The sequence below is a fragment of the Dromaius novaehollandiae genome, chromosome 14, assembly GCF_036370855.1.
Source record: "Dromaius novaehollandiae isolate bDroNov1 chromosome 14, bDroNov1.hap1, whole genome shotgun sequence".
NCBI classification, from domain to species: Eukaryota; Metazoa; Chordata; class Aves; order Casuariiformes; family Dromaiidae; genus Dromaius; species Dromaius novaehollandiae.
The window spans coordinates 10,515,872-10,531,949 of NC_088111.1; the positions used below are offsets into that span (position 1 = coordinate 10,515,872).

Consider the following 16,078-nt stretch of genomic DNA (forward strand, 5'->3'; position numbering starts at 1 on the left):
TCTGTTTAAATACCTATGCTATTAAAAACAGGAAAATGTTAGGAGCAAGAAAATTTCTGTTAGTGAGGCCTTCTGGTGACAGTGGGCTATTTCTTAGTCTTGAAACATTCTTTTCAGTTTCAGAAGTATCTGACTATTGTTTAAACATGCTGTATGTGGCAAGCGAAGGTAATGTTTTTAGAAAGCACACTGAGTAGCCTTTTATTTAATGCCTTCTGATAATCACATTTTTAGGTTACAGGGGTAAGACTTTTTTTAAAAAAAAGCAGATTCTGCTTGAAATAAAACATTTGTTTTTCTGACGCACTGTAGGTGCTTGTAGGATTAAATCAGTTCTGCATGTACTGAGTCCAGACAATTATTTTTTGACTAAGCGGCATTAACAAGGCTGTGGTTATGTCTCAGGTGTTGACTGCGCTTTTGCTGGATTGCCTTCCTCAGGATGCCTCTGTCCCTTGGCGAGCTTCCTCATTTTCTGGTGTGCTGCCCAACTACTGGGAGGGGTCACGCCGCACCGCTCGGGGCCTGCTGAAGCCGCCGGTTTGCCCGGTCCAGGCAACGCAGCTGCCCACCGTGGGGCGAAGCTCCCCGCCCGCCCAGCGGGCCCCAGGCGCCGCCGCCGCCCCCCGCGGCGGCCCGGCCGTTAACGGATGCCCCTTTCGCAGTCGCACTGCGGCGCAGGGGGAAGGGCGGAGGGGCGGCTGCCTCTATTCAAATCCCATCGGCCAACGGGCCGTTGGCGAGTCCCGACCAGCGCTCTGGGATTGGCCCGCGCTGCGTTTCGAGCCGGCCAATCGCGATGTCGGGCAGGGCTGCGGCACTCTGACGGGAGGGGGGGAGGGGGCCGCGGTTATAAGGGGCGGCGGCGCCCCGGGGAGCGGCTGGACGGCGGGGGGCGGCGGCGGCGGCGGCGCGGGGGCGGTGCAAGATGGCGGAGGGAGACAATAGGAGCAGCAACCAGCTGGTGAGCGGCCGGGGCTGGCTGCGGCGCCGCCCGGAGCGGCGTGGGGCGGGCAGCGGCCCTTCCCGGGGCCGGTGGGGCTACGCGTCGGCGTCGCCGGGCCGTCGCCCCCCTCCCGGCGGCTGCGGAAGGGCCTCGGTGGGCCCGGGCCGGCCTCCCCGCCTCGCGGCCTGGCTGGCGGCCGCGCTCGGCCCTCCCGCGCCGGGGCAGCCGAGCTTGGCCGGGGTCTCGGCCGGCGGCGGCCGCCTTTCTTTCCCACAAGGCTGCTGCACGTGGATCGACTGGGACCTCGGGCCTGGCGGAGGCTGAGCTCAGCTAGGGCGGCTCTGTGCCGTACTTGGGAGCGGGCGCTGCTGTTGCTGTGCTGCTCGCAGGCTCGTAGTGGTGTCTCGCTTTACCTAATGGACAAGGCTTGCGTTTAATATTCATGTCTTCGTGTCTCAACATCCCGCGGCTGTGCTGTCGTATGCTTAAAAGATGCGGGAAGATAGTGACAGGAGCTGGGTGGCTAGTCTACCTTAAATACACAAAGGGTGGGCTTGGGCAAGGGTGCGACCGCATCGGTCCCTGTAACCAGACGGGTACTGGGAAAACTGCTGCAGAAGCAAGGCGTGGAAGGGTGGGAGAAGGGAGGCTTCCGAGTGGACCGCCTACCAGCATTTCTCAAAACGGGAAGCTGGGCAACTGGGAGATGCTGAAAGAACTGAAACTGGCACTTGCAGTAGTTTAGACGTGGAAAGAATATTTAAATTTCCGAGGAAAAATAAACGGGCCTACGTTGCTGAAAATATGTCTGATGTTCTAGAGGGATGCCCCCTTCAGAAAAGAAGTTCAGATTTATGGAAACTTGAAGTTGTTTAATTAAGGAAAAATCACTTTTGATGGACGTGTGTTGGTGTTGACAAAACTGACTGTGTTGACAAAACTGACTTAGCAAGCTTTCTCTTCCTGACCCACTGGGAAAACAAGTTACTGTGCTCATAGGCTGACAGAGGCAGGCTACTACTAATTACAGTGTTATATTCCACTGTGTTGCCCATTAAATTTTCTTTTAACTGTGTTGTTAACTGCAGACGGACACAAGTAATAAAGAAAAACAGTTTGTGTAAAATGTTTTCTGGAGAAATGCAGCTTTTTTTTTCCTTTGTGTGGGGGTTTGTATTCTATAAAACATGAAATGATAACTCGGAGGCATGTCAGGTGAATAGCTGTCTGCGCTATTTTGTCCTTAACTGTAATTTTAAAATAGTTTACAATGATACTGTATACGGGAACTGTGCTTTACCATAGTAACTGCATGCAGCTGTCTTTGTTACCTAGGAAGTGGTGTAAGGCTTCTCACTTGAAGTAAATGTACTATCCACTTGAGAAATAAACCTGCTCTTGCCATCTCTGCACGGCAGATGTGCAGGCCATTATGACTTTTAACCTCTTACTCTGTAGGAAATAGTCTGCTCTGTTCGTGGTTACTTGAATTTTGTAATCCCTGAGATCTCTTGTCCCACTGAGGGTGAACTATTAAATGTGGCAGTTCTCATGCCAGCTGCTCCGCAAGCTGATGCTGGAGCAGATCCAAAAGATGTGCAGAGAGCAGCTGCGTCATTTTATGCCTTTGTTAGTATAGGAAGGGGTGTAAAGGTCCCCTGGTCACAGTCTTGGGCAACTTGTGGAAAGACTTTGTTTCTTTGCAATCTGAATATGATCAGCTGGATAATTTTTCCTTACTGTAGTTTCTGAGTTTTTTTTAATCTGTCTTCCAAGAAACACCGTTTCATATTGGACAGCAACTAGAAAGAAAGCTTTAGTTTAATGTGTTAGAGTTGTTTTTAAACATATTTTAAATACTTCTCATGTTCACAGCTTTCCTAGTGTTGTTGCTGAGAATTTGAGAGGTTCTAGCTAGACTTTAAAGCTTAAGTTTTTCGTAATCTGATGGAAGGGAAAAGTGCCATAAAGGGGAGATTGGGGGAAACTAGCTTACTAAAATTTGGGAGAATGTAGTGAGAATAGCCATAAAGTAGCGCTTTTTAGATATCTCAACTATAATAAGCAGGATGAGGATGAACACTTACTTTAACATCTTTTTTTATTAGAGAATTGAAATAGACAATTTGGGATGTGACATATAAGTGCTTTATAGAATACTACTTTTTGTTAGGTTCTATAGTAACAGGTTTTGTAATTAAAAAAAAAAAAGGCTTTGAAGGAGAGGAAGAATGGGAACATGCATATAGTTAATCATATTGGGAAATATATGGCAAAGTGCATAAAGTGAACTTAAGAGAACTCAGTCTTTGTACCAGTTTATATACTGAGATGAGATGCTGCAACTTTGTTGGGATCTTGGCTTTTCTAAAATATCACTGTTACAGTGTCATAGCATGGTAAATAATTTACAACATCATTAGTAATGTAAATACACAGAAGGATTTGTGACTGCAGTCTTTATTTATGATATACTTTTTTAGATACTTCACATACAGAAGCTATTGTGATATTCTGGTTAGTAATAAAAAGTTTTCTTCTCTTTTTTTGTGTAGGCTGCAGAAACTGCTAGCTTGGAAGAGCAATTGCAAGGATGGGGAGAAGTGATTTTGATGACTGATAAAATTCTTCGTTGGGAGAGAGCCTGGTTTCCTCTTGCGCTGATGAGTGTTGTTTCCTTTTCTTTCCTGTAAGTAGCTCATGGAGCATAGGTCAGCACTGCACTCTCATGGCTGGTAGCAAAACTGTTAAGAAAATTAGTATGCCATTTTCTTTAAAAATCTAATGGGAAACTTTCTTATTCCAAGTTCTGTTCCTTAATGCATGTCAACTTTCTTGAAAAGAAAAATGGAAAAGAACTGGGAACAGGAAGTAACACCCATCATGTTCCACTCACATCTTGCAATTCCTTTTAACTTCTCAACTGTAGACTTAAAAAACTTGCTGGGAATGAGGGGACAGGTAGTGCTTTCTGCAAAAGCTGTTTGTCAGTGATGACTGCTCTAGCTTCTTACCACCTTCAGCTGTATGCTGTTCGTTTTTGTATCCTACTTAGTCAGATCTGGTTATCCTCTGTGTCTGTCTTCCCTGAGCCAAAAGCAGTGCCATTATGGTTTCAAGTTATAATGGAAAACTTGTTTCCATCAGACAGACTTCTCAGGAATACTGGCAGTTTTGCACCTTTGGCATGGCATTTAGGATGAATTCAGTCAGTTTCACACAATTGGTACTTTAGACTGGCTCTTCTGCTCTTTAAGAGAGCAGGAGGGGGGAAGGGAAGACTGTGGGTAATTTCTGGTCAACAGGGTGGAAAAATGTTAACTGCCTCTGGGTTGGAGCTACTGAGCTGGATTGCTGGATGCACTTGTATGTGCTTTTATGTAATACTGTAGTAGCCGAGAGGACCCCTACAAGCCTGGTACAGATAAATGTCCGTATCAGTTGTGAAGTTTGCCAGTTGCTTGTTTTCTTGGAGTGAAGAAAAGAAGGCAGTTATAAGTATAAATGCTGAACTAGGTGAGATGGGGATAAACTGTCTTCTGGCTGATCTAAATAAAGCTTATGGTTCTCAAGGGAGGTGAGGAGGGTAGAAATAGAACGAAACTGAAAAGCAAATTTAAAAAAAAGTGTGATTGCATGAACTTCAGGATATTCGCTTATAAATTGTCTGTAATTATAGAAGGAAAGATAACGTGTTGAATAATACTGTGAGGAAGTAGAACTGCTACAAATCCTGAATTTGGAATTGGTACTTCAGCAAACATGAACTTGAACATTCAGCACGTAGTGCTGTGCCTAATGTATAAAAAGATTGGTCCTGCAATGGACTGTCACCTCTTTACAGTATTTCTGTTACTTTAGTGTTTAGGAAGTGCTGCTAAATGCGAATAAGTAACACAAGGCACAGTTAAATGTTAACAGACACTCATGACATAAGCTAATTCTTGTCCAGAACTGATACAGTTGCATTTGAGTGGTATGTCAGAGCGCACAGCACTGTCCTAATTGGAGGTTTATAACTCCATGTCTAGAACTGGTTTGGCCAACTGTTATGGTGAGAGACAAAGTAAATGACAGCCTATAGTGTATCTGGATATTGTGGTTTACTTGAGAACCAATGAGGTTAGAGCTTTCACCCTAGCTGACTGTTTCAGTGCTCACAAACTCACTTGCCTCCCTTCCTCCCCCTGCCCCGGCCAGTGTAATGTTCACTAGAGCTTGACTTCCATAGAGCAATAATGAATTTTTAGGTCTAGTGTACTTCATGCTATGCTGTATTCTAGCATTTTCTTACCTAGTATGTTAAGAAACTTGTATTTTGATCATTTCATCTCTATTTGCTTGTAATAGTACTGAAGTATTTAAAACTAGTAGTAATAGGAGCAAATTTGGAGGGGGGGGGAATGCAAGTGGGCAAGAGGGTAGGACTACTGTTTGCAGTCTTGAGCCAGTCTGAAGAGATGGCTAAATAAGTCAAGTATTTAATAGACTGAGTATCCAGAAATCATTTCCATTACCTTCTTTCTACAGGATGATCTACTACTTGGATCCATCTGTTCTTTCAGGCGTTTCCTGTTTTGTTATGTTCCTCTGTTTGGCTGATTACCTTGTTCCTGCTCTCGCACCTAGAATCTTTGGCTCTAATAAGTGGTGAGGAAAGCTTAAACTAAAATAGCTTCTTGAGCATAAAGAAATTATGAACTTTATCAAAATGGTAGTTGACTTTGAGATGTCAGACTACTCCTATATAAAGATACCATAGCAAGAAGCTGGCAATCTCTATATGTGAAGTAAGCACTCATAGTAAGATGTCCTGCATTCTTGTGTTTTTGAAAGACAGCTACTGCAGCATATCTTTATTGTTCCTTCTCTTCCAGCAAAATAAGATTTTTGCAGGAATATGGGCTTTTTCTGCGCTACGTCAAGGATGCTATTTAGTTCTGCTAAACTAGCTTTTACCAATTAATGGATATTAGATACAGCTAAAATTATGAGAAGAGGATTATATCATATATTCAGAAAGAGAGTGGTAGCTGTAAATATTGATGAAGGTAAAGCATAATGCACATACTCTTTGGAGTATAGATGTGGTCACAAGAGATTGAAACATTGGGAGAAAGTCAAGGCTTATATAAAAATGGCAAGCTAGAGGAGAACCTTATTTGAACTACATTTTGAATTAAAAATAAAAGTTAGTACATCTGTGCTAAATTGACTACTGGATAGATGTTCCTGTCTAATAATGTATCAGCCTAAGAGCCAGTATAATACAGACTGGTGGCAGATAGAGATTAAAATCAGTGGTCTTCTGGATTAACAGGGGGTTGGGATTTAAGAGAGATTCAGTGTACACAGAAAATGCTAAATTAAATTAAAACGACACACACAGTTGTATTGCGATGCTCAATAAAGTTAAGATACTAAACTAACAAAGCAAGTATGAAGATAAATACTGGACAAATTTCTTCTGCTAGAAAAATAGTATAGGAATTAAAGTTTCATATGAAAACTTAAATTCTTTTTCTGTCCCCTCTCCAATAAAAGGACTACTGAGCAGCAACAAAGATTTCATGAAATTTGCAGCAATTTGGTAAAAACTCGTCGCAGAATTGTTGGCTGGTGGAGACGTCTCTTCACACTGAAGGAGGAGAAGCCTAAAATGGTATCAGAGTTTCAGGAGTTCTTCTGTGTTGTCTTAAGCTATGTCTTTGTTTTGTTTAATCTTAAGTGTTTTAGCAAGGGTTATGTCTGAACAAAATGATATTTTTCACCTAGAAACAACAGTTCTGGCTGTGACTTAATGCCAGTCACACATCTTATTTAAATCCTGAGTAGCAGTTACACCACTTCTAACTTTACAGTGTTGCAAGTTGAGAGCATACCTTTGACTTGAAGGTATCTAAAGATAAACTGGGTTTGTTTGGATAGGTAAATCCTTGGAAAACCAGTTTGCAAGAGCACCTTAAAGTAGATGTTTCCAGTGTACACTAAATGCCTGGAAAATTAGACCATAGCAATATATCAGCTTAGGTACATGAGCTGCTAAATATATTGTCCTGAAAACAGCTTCAGGTACTGCGTTAAACAGAAGTTCATCGGTTGGGATAGCACAATCTGGCTCCATCATACATATCTGGACAGAAAAGAACCTACATACTGTAAAACTGATGAACTGAAAATAAATAAGAAAGTACAATTGTAGACTTGGTGATCTCATAATTTTAACAGGCCTATGCATAAATATTGCGTGTGAAAGGGGCAAAGAACTTCAAGACAGTTTTGAATTTTGAAATAATGCCTCATATTGAAGGGAAGGGGTAGAATTCCCATCAGATTATTGGTTAATGTTTCCTTTTCATTTTTTAGTACTTCATGACCATGCTTTGTTCTCTTGCTGTGGTTGCCTGGATAGGACAGCAAGTTCACAATCTCTTTCTCACGTATCTTATTGGTAAGTTTACAGTGTGCAAAACAGAAATAACTTTTTTGTTACCTGCTTATATAGGTAAGAGGCTGGTGGAAGTTAGTTTTGATTATTTGAGTGTGATGGGGATTTGGGGGGGGGGGGGTTCCTTTTTCTGTTTTTAAGCAGTTAATGGGGCTTAAGGGAAGCAAGAAATTGCAAGGTGAAAGGAGCTTTTTAAAGGAGTATTAAGTAATTCCAGTTGTTTGGGTTTTTTCTCCTTAGTAAGTTTCTTGCTGCTGTTTCCTGGACTAAACCAGCATGGGATCATTACAAAGTACATTGGAATGGCAAAAAGGGAGATAAACAAACTTCTCAAGCACAAGGAGAAGAAAAATGAATGAAGATTTAACTGCTGTTCACTCTTGTAAAAGGTTTCCTTGGGAACAGTTTTGAGAATTAATGTATAATTAAGATAATAGAAAGAAGTTGTCCTGCTCACTGGCTTACTTTTCTTTTTTAATTGGCTCCCTGATCAGTGAAAATGTCACTCTAGCAACTGCTGTGGATTTGTGTCTCCCTTGCTCTGTTGCTGATGGTTCTGCAGCCTGCAGCTGATCTCATATGAAAGATCCTGACCTTTGACATGTGGAGCTTATTCAGTATCTTCACCAAATTAAGAAGCCCCATAAATAAATACCCCAACTCAAAAAACAGCAGTATTGTCATGTATGAATAGCATTCTTGCAATTAGGTCAGCTTCACCAGTCATTAATCAACTAATGATTTGTGGCCACAGCAAGTATGGAAGTTTCTAAAGCTCCCACTTTTTGGAGACTTGTTACTACTGATTTTTGTGGGAGGAAGATAATTACCTGAATAAGAATGAAGAATAATTATAGCTGAGGGTGCATACCCAGAATTGGGGGCAGAAGGTGATCCTGTTGCCTCGCCAAACCTCTGTTTGCTTATTTGGCTGCATAGATCATATTGTCTGTCAAATAGGTTCTGGAATACCTACATTTTTAGTTCAGTTATTTAGCTGTAGCATAAATTTCAACTTATTGCACTGAAACTGTAGAAACTGAGTTAAGGTGTGTGTTACCTTAACAGTTGATTGTTTTAAAAACTGCTGTTGTCATGGAGCCATGTAATGCATTTGGTTTTATGAATGTTGTCTGTACACAAAATCACCTTGAATAGGCTAGATTTGTCTCTTGTAAATAAGCCTGTCTGAATTGTTTGTGCTTTTCTATGACCTCTCCCATCTTTTTTTTTAAACTGAACTTTTTTCTTTAAAAAGCTAAAACCTGTGTTACGCATTTTAAAAGTTTACTGTTTTAAAATGAACTCTCTTCAGTATCTATTGTAATTGTTGAATAGATAAATATAGACTTGAGAAACCTCTTTCAGAGTTGTTCTTTGAACATAAAGTTGTGCATATGTCTGTTAATCAAGAACTGGACCTGGGTATGTGTCCGAGTGTCACATGGTAGTCCTGTACATTGCTAGATCAGTGCAGTGTCTTAACAGAAAAGCATCTTTCGTTTGAAATAGCCCATAGCAAATAGTAAAGCTTCTATCTGGTAAGTAATGACAGCTTCTGCTGTAGAGGGGAAGAGCTGTAATAACATCATCCCTAGTTGATTTAAGCTGATAAAGTGGACTGGGGTTATATGGAAGGATTTGTGGGGAAGAAAGACAAATTGTGCCCAATAAGTCAAATTTGTAACAGATCTGAAATGCAGGGAGATGCTACAATGTAATATTGAAAATGTTGTTATTTAGAAAATGTTCTACTTGCACAGATAAACTGTTGTTGGAAGATACACTTCATATAAACGGCAAGCTGTGATATTCAACAGTGCTGTAGAGCTGTCTTCAGAAGAGGTGGTCAACCCTTGCACCCCCAGATTAATAATGAAGCAGTATAATTTTTTCTGTTACAATATTCTGAGCCATGTTCTCATTTGAAGTTGAAATTCTGTAGAAACACAATCAATTGTCTTGGTGTGGTGTTCTGTTTCCCTCATAGACCTTCAGCTCCTCGTGTCAATCCTCCCAATATGGAGTACTACACTGTTCTGTTAGTGTATATGGCCCAATTAAAACCAGTACGAATCAAATATATTAGGAATTCCTACACTATGTGGGGGGTGGGGTGGAGGGTTTATGTATATAATTAAACCACTGACAACTTGCAATTCTGCTCCTTCAAATGACCTAGAAGGCATGATTAATTTGGGAACCCTTTTCTACAATGTAGGTTAAGTCTGCAGTGGATTATGCTGGTTTTGGGTACTAGTGTTTTTATAGGTGACTTGAAAACTGTGAGAACACTTTTACTTTCAAGACTGTAAGGGAACTTTGTTTCCCAGCAGCTATAGTTAATACTTTCATCATATACATTAATATGACTTAGCAGTTTGCAGAGAATTGAACCCTGAAGACAGGGTAAAATGTCATCTGGCGTAACAGTAATAGAATTTTGAGAGAAATAGCACCTTTTAAAACACTTTCAAGCTTAATTGTAGCTACCCACTATGTATTTGCTAGAGACCATGGATTTGCATTGTTACTGCAAGACTTTGCAAATCATGCTGCATGGATACACATGTTCTTATTTTGTGGAGTCTGTATTTTGTAGTAACAGTGTCACATCAGTCAATTTTTCTGGCAAGTCAGGTATCTGTTAGCCTGTTAAGTTTTGATTAAAATGTACTTTTTGTATTTAACTTAAAATGGCAAGCGAAGATGTTTAAGCTGTCTTTTTGGTTCTTTGAAAACCTTTCTATGGTTTCTGCCATCTACCTTCTTGTACTTCAGTTTGTGACTTTGTTTTTTTTTTTCCAGGCTGGTTCTTAAGAGAACTTGCAACATGTACAGCACTTGGAGCGAGCTCTCAGAGTTGCATTTGACAGCAGAGTGCTGATCTGCTGCTTTTGGCTCGAACTCAAACCTTGTGCCATAACAGGGATTCTCCTCTTAAAGTTTTGTAGCAGCTGATGGGATGGCAGAAAGCTGTGGAGTGCAGGGTGGTGGTTGAAGGCTGGTCTGAGTCATCTTTTTTAAAAAATAGCAAGAAACCAGAGGCTTTACATTATTTAAAGATGAGGTGCTGGTGTATTCAGATTGGAGTAAACTGCCTGCTGTGCCAGGTTCAGCTGTCCGTCTAGAACTGGTGTTTCTGCACAGTTTGCTGTATAGAAGACAAGTTAGCGCTCGGATGCTGCTTTCTGGTTCTGGTGCGCAGTTACTTCAGGTTCAGCTCCATCCCTGGAGCTCGCCGCCTGCGGGTGCGAACACCGGCCAGGATTCGCCTCTTGGATTTTCTTCCACCAAACGCAGATGTTTTACACTCGGCTGCGGTGCGTGATCCGTTTGCACCCGTGTCCCGGTCGAGGATCTGCTGGCGGCAGCAGCTCTCCCGCGCTCCCCGCTCTCTACTAATTTTGGCCCCTGCGAGCGGCCGTAGCGCGGCTCTCCGCGGAAGCGTGCGCGTTGCTATAGGAGACGGAGCGGAAGCGCCGCTGCGAGCCTGCCGGGCGCGGCTCGCAGCCAATAGGGGATGGCTGGGCCTCGCGAGCGGCGCCTCCCGACTGGGGCGGCAAGTCTCGCGAGACTCTCCCGGGCGCCCTGCGCGCCTGCAACTTCCCATAAGCCCGCGCGGGGGCCGGGCCCCTTCCTTTTCCGCCATCTTGCTGCACCGGTGAGTGGGGGGTGCCGCTGGGTCCCCGCTGCCATCCGCCGCGTACCGGGGCCATCCGGGCCCTGCGGCGGCCGCCGCCCGCCGCCCCGGGGCCCCGAGGCTGCGCCCGACCGACCCCGCCGGCTTCGGGCTGCCGGCGCCTTGCCTGGCGCTCTCTGGAGCCTCCTGAGCAGGGGGTGGGGGGCAGCGCCTCCGGGCTGTGACTTCGCTCTCCGCAGGGCTGCGGGGGGAGCTGCGGGCGGGGGCCGCGGCGCCAGGCCGGGCCCGGCCGGGCGCAGGGGGAGGCCGGGCTGGGCAGCGCTCGGCCAGGCGGACGCCAAGCCCGGGGCTCGAGGGAGCGAGCATGGTGTGGTGGGGCCCGGGGCGGGGGGAGCGCGGGGCTTGGGGAGCGGGCGGCGGGCCGGGCCCCGGGAGCGGGCGGCTCTCCGCGGGCGGAGGGCTGCTGGCTGGGCTCGCTTTTGCGCAGCAGTTAGCGAGGGCTGCTGCTCCGGGGGCTCCTGCCCGGTGGTGAAACCCCTCATGTGCTGCAGGACCCGGCCATCTCGGGAATGGCTTGACTTGGCCCCTTGGGCCCAGCGTCAGGAGCACCGTCCTGTGTAGTCTGGCAGTGCACTGGCTCTATTAGTAAGTGGCACGACAGCATCAAGTCATGTAATGCCTTGTGGTACTGGGAGAGCTCTTGTTCTTGTCACTAGAATGCGAAAGTTCATACCCGGTGCCCTTCTGAGAGCACTGTGTCAAATATATTTAACATCATGTATATGTTGTTTTTCAAACAGAGCTAATGCTCCGTAAGTTTTAAAGCCCAAAACAATTCACTTAGGAAAGGTGCCATGTTGATGTAATGTCTTCTAGATAGTGTATTTTAAATCTGTGTGTCTGCTGATAAAGCCATATTTAAGTAACAGTAAGTCACGTGTCCCAGGTTGTTATGATGGTTATGAATCCCTTTGGACATACTTGACTACATGAGTTGACCTGTTTGTTAACCTAAGAGTGCTTTTTAAGCTTCAGTGTAACTTTTTGTGAGAATGCTAGATCTTTTAGGGCATAAAAAGTAGCTCTAAAAAAATGTGTGCCTCTAAACATATCCGTGATGAAAAGCTGGTATACATAACTGCCTCTTTTTTTCCCCACAGGCACCATGGTGCGCATGAACGTTCTGGCCGATGCTCTTAAAAGCATCAACAATGCAGAGAAACGTGGAAAGCGCCAAGTTCTCATTAGGCCATGCTCCAAAGTAATTGTCCGGTTTTTAACTGTGATGATGAAGCATGGTAAGTTTAGACTACACGAAGTTGACCTTTTTCTGTGAAGGATCACAAACAAAGTCCAGTATGATAATAATAGTTTCTTCTGTCTAATTTCAATATCGTAAATGGTTTAAATGAAAAAAAAATCTCCTGGGTAATGGCAAGCACTCATTCATGGTTTCCGGCTGGTTTGCTGTAATGAAGGAGATCTTTGGGAAGAGCTTGAGCGTGTTGTTTAACTGGCAATGTAGTTCTGTTTAGACTTGAACAATTAGTTGGTGGTAATAGTCATTGTAGAATGACTCCACAAGTTATGTATGTATGCTTTTATGCAAGTTTGCTATTAACTGTATTGTTGGGGGTGGATAAGCTTATTTGATTACTGTATTCTTTCTAAAAAAGAACTTTTAAGGTATAAAACTACTGCAAGGATTCCACAGGTATGAGACAAGTTCTAAAAAGCTAATTCTCCTTCCAGTGTTACATTCTGTAAAGCTAGAATCCATGTGTAGTTAAGTACAACAGACAGTCCTTTGGTGCATTTGAGCCACACCAGATTCACTGAAGTGGGTTAACCTGTTTGTTGAAAACAAAGTGTTCAGAAATTATCTGGATGCTGTATTTTTAAGGTGCTTTTTAGACTTAAATAACTGAAGATGTTTGAACAAGTTTTGTGCAACCTAGTTAAAATGAGTTGTATGTAGCTGTGTGTTATGCATCTGGTTTTATCTGCTTTCTAATCTCTTATAGGTTACATTGGTGAATTTGAGATAATTGATGATCACAGAGCTGGGAAGATTGTTGTCAATCTCACAGGCAGACTCAACAAGGTAGGATTTGTCTTTCTGAACTCAGTTCTCTAGGAAACTGTTTAAATCTGAGACCTTTTCATGTTTTCTCCAATTCTGAAAATGTTACTTATAAAGAAGATGGTATTTGTCAAGTTCATGTACGTGGAGAGTGGTATGGATGTTATCAGTAGCCTAACTTGTTTGTTGTTTTTTCTTGCTTGTCTAGTTACAGTTCTGTTAAACACAGAATGCGAGCTTGCAAGTACATTGTATTTCTCTCTCTTTTTGGTTACCTGGTGATTTCCTGGTTTCTTTTGTTTAAGCTATTTAAAAGACTTTTGTGTTGATGGATATAGCAGTTGACCTGCTTTCCAGTGGATGCTTAATACCTGTAAATGGTGAGAGGACAAGCTTTTCTGCTGCTGATAGATGGTCTTTGCTTGCAGTTAAGGGAAAGTAAAATGGTACATTCTCCAATTGTATTGGTGCTTCTTAAGTTGCTGGGGCATATGAAGTATTTGCATACATTTTGGCAATTGCTTTTTTCCTGTGCATTTGTCTTAAAATGCTGTCCTGTCTAGTTTAGTGATGACTTTGCAATGTATCATTGTTTCCAATTAAGCTATTCAAGTGAGAGGTAGTTTTTCAGTAAACTAAAATATGCTGGGAAGTATCATCATGAAGAACAAATCTTGTAGCTAAAAATTATTTGAGTGTAGTAGGGAGAGACTTACAGCACTAATAATCTGAATTGTGTTAGGTTTCATAATATATGTCAGTTTTGAATATGGTGTTCCTTAAGCTGTCTCTGAATGATGTTGCAGATGATCTTGAGTGGTACAGCTGCACATAATGCTTCTCTCAGTAGTAGAAATAACAGAAAAATTGGTTCAGTAAAATGTCCATCAGCGCAGAAGGTGTACTTTTGTTCTTGTTCTGGATATTTGTTAAGCTAATTGAAGCTGGTAGTGGTCATGGTCAATAATTAATAGGCTTAACTTGAAAAAGAGGATGACTTTTTTGCATGTTTAATTTTTCCTTGTTTAAAATGTCCAGGTATTCTTGGCTAACTTTGTATGATGATTTTTCCAAATAAAATACCCCTGGGTAATCGCAGTTTTTTTGATAATGTAGGATATTAATGTTTAGTAGCTTAGTATGCTTTTGTACTCTTCCAGGTCTAGCCATTAAATTGTTAATTTAGCTTCAGTAGCAATATAAGTCATTCCACGCAGGCAAGGAGGAAGAAGCAAAGGCTAAGAAAATAAAAGTTGTTTAGCTGCGTGAGAGTCTTCACTTATCTGAGAAAAAAGTCTTGTTTCACAATATGGGTAATGGAGAATATTTCTTGGTACTTCAATCTTTTGCTGACAGAAAAGACTCGAATGGCAGTTGTTAAATTCTTTCATACAGTGAGTTGGAATGACAGATGTATAAATGCAATTTATGAAGTTTTTCTGTTTGTAATGGAGTTCTGTTTTATAGTGTGGTGTAATCAGTCCCAGATTTGATGTTCAGCTGAAGGACTTGGAAAAGTGGCAGAACAACCTACTGCCTTCGCGTCAATTTGGGTAAGTATGGAGAGGAGTTAAATACCTGTCCTATGTAAAACAAGCTGGAGAAGGGAGTGTATGGAAGGGTTTTTTTGTTACACTTCCATACTTTCTAAGTTAGACTCACTTGACATTTTTCCTCTCTGAGTCTGAAAGTAAACATCAGCCTAAAAGTTAAACTTCTATGTAAATGCTTTTTTTTAAACCAGTTCTAAAGTGGCTCTGCTTAGTAAGGACCTATTTTTGCTTTGCACTGAAACTGTAGAAGAAATGGTGAAACCAGCTATTGGATTTTTCTTAGTCATTTTAATTTTACTGGTGGTCATCTACATGTGGGGAGTGAGTAATCAAAGTTACCAGATCGATAGAAGTAGGTCATACTGCCTTAGTCATGCTCATTGTGAGTAAATGAATTGGATATTAAGTGATGCAAGACCTAGGGCTTCTGTTAAACAAACCTCCAAAACATAGAGAATCCTACTATTTTGCAGTGTGGTGATCATTCCCAAAATTCACTCAGTCAAGAGTAATGAATCACAGTGTACCAGAAGAACAGAGCTACAACAGTGGCTCATCCAGTCTGTCCTGTCAAAGGCAGGATTTAACAGTTCTTGTCATTTCTGTTGTTAAATCTCCAGCGTTAAGCTTAGTTTTGCTGTACCTATAGCTTACTACTATGTATTGTTATATTGGGATTTTTTTTCAAGAGTATTTGTAGAGTGGTGGCACAAGAGGTTTTCAGTCATCAAGCTCTGTGGATGAAGCATACTGATAATCCAGATGGCGGCATTAGAAATTACTAAGGCTGCTTTAGTTGTCAGTGCAGATACCCATCTGCATCACAGTGAACTATGCTCAAAACACTGAGTGATAAAGCATTCAGACTTTAGGAGCTGTCTGGCACCATGGCAACTATACCTGCTCTGAAGAAGAATGTCTGCTTAAAACAGCAGCAGACTTTGTTTAGAAACTATACAGTTGGTAGCACTGGAACAGCTGAACTGGCTGTACAGTAGGAATGTATATGAAAACTTGCTTGAGACTATGCAGATATTTGGAAATCTGAATCCTGTGAATGTCCTTTGTGTGCTTCAAAATTGTACTTTGTTAGAAGTGTTGCTCTTTATTGTTGACTGATACTTGCTAACCTGACCTTAGTTACATAAGGTCAATTCTAACAGAAACAGATCTGAAGTGTTGTAGTATAAAAATGAAGTTAGATATTGCTGTCAGCTCTGCATGAGTATAGGACAAAACTTAAATTACTGAGCGTTTTTTCTTTCTTAATAGGTACATAGTACTGACAACCTCAGCTGGCATCATGGACCACGAGGAGGCTAGGCGAAAACACACAGGAGGCAAAATCCTGGGATTCTTTTTCTAAAACTTGTAAAAGAGGATACTAATAAATTGCTCAAATGGA

General features: G+C 42.3%; 2 protein-coding genes across 3 annotated transcripts; both read left to right on the forward strand.

The window, feature by feature from the left end:
* Positions 1-815: 815 nt before the first annotated feature.
* Positions 816-8,756, forward strand: ARL6IP1 (ADP ribosylation factor like GTPase 6 interacting protein 1). The gene is made up of 6 exons (XM_026096407.2): positions 816-964; positions 3,502-3,635; positions 5,477-5,596; positions 6,491-6,608; positions 7,313-7,397; positions 7,635-8,756. The coding sequence occupies exons 1-6, from the start codon at positions 929-931 to the stop codon at positions 7,751-7,753; spliced, it is 612 nt and encodes a 203-aa protein (XP_025952192.2). The 5' UTR covers positions 816-928; the 3' UTR covers positions 7,754-8,756.
* A 2,177-nt stretch (positions 8,757-10,933) lies between these two features.
* Positions 10,934-16,078, forward strand: RPS15A (ribosomal protein S15a). 2 transcript variants are annotated; one of them, XM_026096447.2, is made up of 6 exons: positions 10,973-11,058; positions 11,589-11,682; positions 12,198-12,335; positions 13,062-13,141; positions 14,588-14,673; positions 15,946-16,078. In XM_026096447.2, the coding sequence occupies exons 3-6, from the start codon at positions 12,203-12,205 to the stop codon at positions 16,037-16,039; spliced, it is 393 nt and encodes a 130-aa protein (XP_025952232.1). In that variant the 5' UTR covers positions 10,973-11,058; positions 11,589-11,682; positions 12,198-12,202; the 3' UTR covers positions 16,040-16,078. The 2 variants fall into 2 exon arrangements, with proteins under 2 accessions (XP_025952233.1, XP_025952232.1); XM_026096448.2 differs by lacking the exon at positions 11,589-11,682 and having other exon boundaries at positions 10,934-11,058.

Bases quoted from the DNA above. Each gene is read 5' to 3' on its own strand.
- ARL6IP1 (XM_026096407.2), top strand. From the start codon at position 929: ATGGCGGAGGGAGACAATAGGAGCAGCAACCAGCTG. The intron at 6,609-7,312 runs GTATCAGAGTTT...TTCATTTTTTAG, and splicing joins AGGAGGAGAAGCCTAAAATG to TACTTCATGACCATGCTTTG. The intron at 7,398-7,634 runs GTAAGTTTACAG...TTTTCTCCTTAG, and splicing joins CTTTCTCACGTATCTTATTG to TAAGTTTCTTGCTGCTGTTT.
- RPS15A (XM_026096448.2), top strand. From the start codon at position 12,203: ATGGTGCGCATGAACGTTCTGGCCGATGCTCTTAAAAGCATCAACAAT. The intron at 12,336-13,061 runs GTAAGTTTAGAC...AATCTCTTATAG, and splicing joins AACTGTGATGATGAAGCATG to GTTACATTGGTGAATTTGAG. The intron at 14,674-15,945 runs GTAAGTATGGAG...CTTTCTTAATAG, and splicing joins CTGCCTTCGCGTCAATTTGG to GTACATAGTACTGACAACCT.